The sequence below is a fragment of the Acipenser ruthenus genome, chromosome 2 (genome assembly GCF_902713425.1).
Source record: "Acipenser ruthenus chromosome 2, fAciRut3.2 maternal haplotype, whole genome shotgun sequence".
Classification (NCBI taxonomy): Eukaryota; Metazoa; Chordata; class Actinopteri; order Acipenseriformes; family Acipenseridae; genus Acipenser; species Acipenser ruthenus.
In genome coordinates this window covers 112101619-112108909 of record NC_081190.1, presented here as the reverse complement: position 1 = coordinate 112108909, position 7291 = coordinate 112101619, and the positions used below count along the sequence as shown (strand labels likewise).

Here is a 7291-nt window from a genome sequence, read left to right as displayed (position 1 = left end):
AACTTTTAGTAGGCAACACTGGTAATGGAACTTAGGGAATCACAGAATACAGCTGTGTACCGAGTATGCAGCCAGTATCTCAAACCATTAGGTCATCGCGAAACCAAATAGTCACATGACCCCAGTAGGGCAGCAATCTTACATCCCAGTTTAAAGTGAAGGGTTGTGGCAAAGTGGTTAGTAGTGCACAGGTGTAGAGGTGATGCAGTGCTGAATAACAGGCCAACAACAGTTCCAATGGTGAAAACAAAGCTTTATTAGATTTTAACTAATAAGACAAACTATACACAACAATGTGTAGTGCCAGTCAAAACCATGGGGTTCAGTCCTGAAACAATGACAACAAACACACACTTTAAAACACCTACACGGTCACCAGTCCAATAGTGAGTGCTCCGGGTGCAAGCAGTGTTTTGAATACACGTTAATAGTGATTAGTTAATAGTGGTGCAGTGCAGTCCGGGTTTGATGCTGGCTTAACAGCGATAGCTCCCGGATATTTAGCCGTCTACAATGACAAATAACAACAGTTAGTGAGACAGACAAGACAACACTAAACACTCACAGTTTCTTTTACCCCTCTGGGTCAGTCTGTAACCTTAACAGGAACAGATCGCTTGGCCACGCACCCTGATATACCTTCAGTCCCGCCCCCTTCGGTAGCGAGTGCAATCCTGTATCTTCCAATCCATGACTGACACATTGCCTACCGCAGTAAGCCACCGACTTTTAGTATTGTGGCTTTGCCCACTTTTTGGATGGCTGACTTCTGATTGACCCTGGAATGAAATGTCATACCATCCAGTCCGGGGCACTCTGTTCCTGTTATACAGCGCCCTCACAGGAGGGGAGGGAGATTGTTGACTCAGATTAATTCGCTGTCCGTCAGCATCACAAGGGAATGGTGAGATTTTGCATGGCTAAGTTTCAATAACGCAGACATATTTATCCATTCTAATCCAGGTCTTCAATTACTAAGTTCAGCTAGAAAACAATACATAAAGACCTGTTTGGAACAAGGCTCTGTTCAATTCAATGAACGGACAAGAAAGGACTAAAGGAGCCACATGCAACAACCCCAGGGTTATATTCTTAACATCCCCCTAAATAACTCCCCATCTACCTTTCATTGAATTGAATCAAACACATGGTGCTTTATTTCTTTTAATGCCTCAACATTTTTTTTTCTGTTCGATAAAGGTGCATGTTAAAGTTTGCACAGAAAAAAAAGACAAGCAAAACAATATAAATGTTAAGATTGACTGTACATGAGTTTTCACAGCTTTCGTTTCCAAATATATTTATTACCCAATATGTAGTTTACCTATATAAATACATTGCTGTCTGTATTTTAATTTATCCAGATACAGATACATCAAATATCAATAGCCACATACAAATGGATATTGGGTATATATATTAAAAAGTTAAACACTTATAATAGCTATATAATATCAAAATGTGAAACTGGCAGCATTGGGTAAAGGAAAAAGAGTTTCTATTAAGTAAGAAGTACATTTTATTTATTACAGAATTATTAACATATTGCTTACTTTAGAAATTCACATAATGTGGACAACAGATTTCTCCTTATCCTTTACACAGTTGTCACACAAAATGTGTGTTCAAGTAGTGTCATTGTTGAATTACTGTAAACCTGAGCAGTTAAAAACAGTATTGTATGCAATATAAAGCTAGTACAGAAAAAAACAGAAAAGAAATAAAACACAACAAACATTTTACATTTTACTCAAAAGGCAAAATGGACAGTAAATAACATTTTCATCTGTGAAAGTTGTTTTGGCGCAGTTTTCCAGTATATTCATTTTTATTTCATGTTCTGAAAGTTCCACGAGTGCTTTACCTCTTTTAGTTGTTATCTTAAAAACTAGTGATAGGACCAACAGCAGAGAAGAACAGCACCAAACTGACCAACTGTAAACAACACACAAAGGCAAGAACACCTGTTTTAAAACGAAAACAACACTTGTTTTTATTTTGCAGTTTGAGCTCCTAATTTCTTCACTTGATACAGTATTTAATGTTAAGAAGTAATAATGATGATTACTTCTGCAACATTCACAGATTTCTCTTCAGTCTCCTCTGCCGACAACGTCATAAACATACAATGCACTTTAAAAGGGACATTTTGACTGATAAGAATTTCGTGTAAAATCTATGCGAAAATGTAATGCCGTTGCTGCAGTGCTCGCATACAGCAGAAAGCACTTGATGTGTTGATTACAGATTGCACAGTCACACACAAGCCTTTTAGTTTTCATTGAATTTGTTAAAATCTGAATGCTTTACAGCAGGTAGGGAGGGCTGGGGTACTTGAGGAGAAGACACGGAAATAAAAGGCAAACTAGCAATGCAAGTATTTGACAGACACAAAGGAGACAAAAGAATAATAACGCTGACAGTACAAAAAAAACGTTAAACTTCATTTGCTTTCTTGTTGCAACAGGTGTGCACAATAAGTATATATGCTAAACAATGTTTGCGTGGAGAGACAAATAATGGCAACACCGCCACCAGGCACAGAATTTAAAAAAAATACATCCTGCTGTTTAGGTTGGCAGGGAATATTCAGTGTTATTTTCATAACATCTTTGAAGCGTCTGGAGCACCACTATTGCAGGATTGAGCACTAAAAGAAGCCCTCAATTCTTTGGTGACACCGTGTAAGGCAAAGGTTTAAGGCTTTTATATAATTTAGAAGTATTGCAAACTTGTATAAAAGTAGACACAAAAAAATGTACAAAATTAAAATCCTAGATTCCTACATCTATATGCCAAAACATGTATTACAGGGTAGGATACTGTTGCTATCGTTTCTTAGCAGAGAGGCCACTCTTTCCACCATTTTAATGATGATACAAGCCCTGCACAAAAAGACATTTTGTTAAGTCTTTCCATGAAACAACAACTTGATATGCAAACCAATAAACATTGTTCTCTGTTAAGCATTTAGACTGTACACAGTGATCCCAGTGCATTGGATAGATGTAAGGATGCCCATTCTAAAAGTATTTATTAAGTTCTCAATAGCACTTTAACCATGTCAGAAACCTACCTTATAAACAGCATCACAGGTCTGTATTACTTTGTTCCTACAATTCAAAGAGAATAGACAAGTCAAGGAGAGCTGGAATTATCAACACTGCACATCAATACAAATCTGAATGAAAGAAACAAGATCATATAAAGTACTTTCAATGACTGGATCATTTTATTGAATCCAAAGTACTTTGGACAGATGCTGAATAGCTGTTCCTACTATATAGATATCAAATTCAAATGTACGTCCGACTGGCATATATACAGTTTACAGTCACGTTTTACACTTCTGTCAAGGCATGGAATTTTTCATCAAACGTAAACCACATGCAGTTGCTTCTCCGTATCAGTTTCTGGTAGAAACTCAATTAACGCGAAGTAGATGGCCTTCGTTAATACGTTTCTTATGATATCTGTTCGTGCAATGAGGTGTTGTCAACTGCAGCAAACTAAAGTAGCGTACTAACTGTGGTTAGTACAGACAACAGTAATAATGACAGTGCAGAATGTGGCTGTCTCCAAATTAATTAATTTGGTGTTGATTCGGAGATGGCCACATATATAAGGTCTGTTTCTATGTTCGAGGTGTGTGGGTGTGAGAGAGACGGGAAAAATGAAACAGAAAGTAAAAAGAAAAAGCAAGTGCTACTAGTGCTGGGCAGACCAACAAAGTATTTGTTTGCTGGATTTGTGTTTGAGATTTGTTTTCATTTAAACCTTTTATTTTGCTCTGTGAGCAGTGTTTTTGTTTAAATATTTATTTTATTGTTTTTGTGAATAAAAACGGGCCGCAGCGCTTGCACCCAAGTATCTGTCAGCTGTGTGGTCCGGGGACGTCAGTACTCGTCTTAAAAGTGAAATCATTCATAAGTATGATTTTGGGGGTTATAAAATGAAGAATATATCTAAGAACACTTAAAATAATACAGTTTAAAAACTTTTGTTGAAATATGCAGCATAAGAAAGCAGCACTCTCTGGCATTCTAAAGTTGGGGGAACAGCTGATCAAGATACTTTGTTTCCTGTCTTTTGTGGTTGCCCTTGTTACTCAGAGAGGATCTGCAGATAGTACCGTACTAGCAAGAGCCTGATTAAGTACAGAACGAAGGACTAAAAGAAGCAGGTAAGTCCCATAAGATATTGCAAATCAGAGTGCCTGTCATTGCTACCCCTTGCTGCACATAGGAATCCATATCGGCCTTCTCCACATGGCTAGTGGTTAACTGGATTTAAAAAAGAGCAAGTACTGACAGACATGCCCATTAACATGTGATTAGGAGGATGACTCAATCAAGGCATTGAACTTGATAGCCACTACTGACTCCTTTTGTGCAGCAAGGCGCACCCATGGGTGGAGACCAGCAACTCATTGTAGGCTTTGGGTGTTTAGCTTCCAGTATTGTTATCCAGTGGAAACTAAGTTCTTAAGTATGTTGTCAGCAATTGTGCTTTGTTTCCAATTGACATATCACAAATGCACATGAAGCCTGCTCTTTGAAGGTGTAATGACCAATGCTTAATACAGTCTTCTCATTGACTTAGGAATTTTCTTGGAAGTCCTGGAAGACTGAACACTTCAGAAAAGTGACAAGGGACTTGCAAGCAAGTTTTTATGCTAAAAAGAGAATGTTAAATGCCTCCCTCCTTACCTGTGACTCAGAGGCAGCCCTGCTCTTTGATTCCTCTTGTGTAGGGGTGGCAGGGACTTCCCCATTGGAACCCATTCCATCCTGGGATTCGGAAATCAGACTCTTTCTTGCCTTTGGATTGGATCTGTTCTCTGCCTTTGTTACTCGGAACCTGAAAAAAAGCAAAATATATACTTGTTATTTAGGATGAAGAACACAATTTAGAACACAGTAGCCTGTATTTTAAACTACAAAGCTACTCTCAGGCAATTATCAGCTAAATGTAGTTTTATAAAAATCCTCAAAAATAAGAACACATTGTTCTTTTAAAACTGATATATGTCTGCATGAACCCATTCAACAATATTTTGGTCTGAATTGTTATTGGTATAGCATATAATATGCTGACTGTGTAAATAATGTATGTGTTACCTGAGTGGCTGAGAGAGAGGCACTACATAGTTTAATTTAATGTTCTTGCTGCAACTGCATTTAGATCCACAAACTAATTTCCATCAATATTATCAGTTGGCCTTATACAGTATATACCAGTTAGCATTTTACTGTACAGCTCTGGCCAAAGGTTTTGCATCACCTAAAAAATTTTTTTAAGAAAAATCACTCCTAAGTCTCCTAAGTGAGACTTACCTAAGGTAATATTAGGTAGTTCAAGATTAGTGCTAATTAGGATCTGAGAAACCAGCCTTTAGCATGACTTTTTACAGGGATTTATGTAAGGGTTTCATTTCCCTAATATTAACACAGGGCATTCTTGTTGTATGCTTTTGCTACGACTTCCTTTTTTGTTTTTTTGTTTCAACACTGCATTATTCAACCTTACTGTTAACCCTACACAACTCTGGACTATTGGGATCTCAGCTCAATTCCAAACATGTGTCTTCAGTCTTCTTCATATAAAACCATTCATGCTTGCAAGGGTTCATCTTTCTTCAGACACTTTCTTCAAGCAATGTGACAGGGCCTGCTTCCTCAGCTGCAGGGGAAACATCTGGCTCCCTTACCCTTGGTTGTCTATAGAGGGGTCCTTGTTTTCCCGTCTGCCACTTAAGTGTTTATATTTATCTCATGTGATGCCCCACAAAGCGAGCAGAGTGCTATTTCATAATTTACATTGTGTTAGTCACCCTATGCCAACGCATGTGGTCTGTGTCATCGATTTGACCAGCAGTGACATTTTTGCAGGACAACACCAGTAATGGGACTTAAACCACTTTGAAACAAATCAGAACACAAGCTGAATTTGTGTAGTTTGATACATTACATTTACACTTAACTTTTGCGGTTAACAAAATTGGAGAATGTTATCATAACAAAGAGAAAATAACAGGTAGATGCCAGTTAAAAATGTTCCAAAAAATGACAAAGTAGCCTGTCCTCAAATGAGAACTATGGCACTTAATGGGTTAAGTAAGAAATCAAAGAATACAGCTGTGTACAAATGATAGACAGTAACTCAAGGTGTACTGTCTCTGAGCCGCTGTAACTTTAAAAGCCACATGACTTCAATATGGCAGACATATTAGGTCAGAGTTCAGATTCATGGTCACCAACACGTTTAGCATGAAGGGTTTATACAGCCCTGAAAATATGAAGTCACTACTTCAAATGGTTTCTGAGGTACAAGCGAGTTACACAGTGGCAGTGGCAGTTCTCCTAGTCTTTATCATTCAGAAACCAAAGTCACATGACCCCAATATGGCAGCTATATAAGGTCACAGATCAAAGGACCAGTTAGTAAGTGTAGTGTCAAAACAATGAAATTAAGTAGTCCCCAGCTTTAATTGTTTAGAAGACGTTAGCAGTAGTAGCTGTGGTGGTCGTGGTGGCAGGTTGACAAACTCATACAAGCTACCCTGTACAGGGATGCTTAATAAAATCAGATAGATTGAGCCAGCCATGAAAAACCACCGAAGCCCATGCTCCCCCACCCCCCCACCCCACTAAAGTTTTTATAATGGAAGAAAAAAAGATACGAGGAGATTATTTTATGCTGTTTATTTAAATACAAAAGTTTAGTTAACAGTATCCGCTGAGAAACGCCGCTCAGACGTCCAGGCTTTATTAACAAACAGGCAGTTGCAGTGGTTGGTGGCCGCCACTAGGGTACCAGCAATCGTATCCCTAGTGTATCCCTAAAATGAATAGGCTGGGATTGAGGGATTATAAGATGCATTGGAGGTGCCTGGGGGAAACAGGTGGCATTCTGCATATGTTTGCGGGATGTGATAAATTAAAACATTTCTGGCAGGAGGTTATTCAGCAAATTGGGGAAGTAATTGGAACTACAATACTGCTGAACCCAGCATTATGCCTTTTAAATAAAAACACAGCTGGTAGTTTGAATGATGATCAGGTTAAATGGATAGCGGTAGCTATAACCACAGCCGAAAGAATTATACTGAGACAGTGGAAGGATAAAGATCCTCCCAAATATGCAGAGTGGCACAAAGTCCTTGTTTAACTGCTTCTTATGGAGGCTCATATACAGGGTCAATGACAAGAAGGAACCATTTGAGGAGGTATGGGGCTCATTTCTCCTCGTGATTAACAATAGTTAATGGAATATACGTAGTGAATGTTAA

General features: G+C 38.3%; 1 protein-coding gene across 4 annotated transcripts in view; it reads right to left on the bottom strand.

Moving 5' to 3' along the window:
• Positions 1 to 232: 232 nt before the first annotated feature.
• Positions 233 to 7291, bottom strand: part of LOC117408312 (RELT-like protein 1) — a 34516-nt gene continuing 27457 nt past the window's right edge. For 2 of the 4 annotated variants that reach the window (XM_034013203.3, XM_059006481.1), the window contains exons 6-8: positions 4710 to 4860; positions 3077 to 3113; positions 233 to 2885 (exon numbers count right to left, since the gene is read on the bottom strand). In XM_034013203.3, the coding sequence (XP_033869094.1) occupies positions 3090 to 3113; positions 4710 to 4860 (175 nt within the window). In that variant the 3' untranslated portion in view covers positions 233 to 2885; positions 3077 to 3089. Of the gene's footprint in view, positions 2886 to 3075; positions 3114 to 4709; positions 4861 to 7291 lie in introns of all 4 variants that reach the window. The other 2 variants (XM_034911242.2, XM_034013205.3) reach the window with 2 other exon arrangements.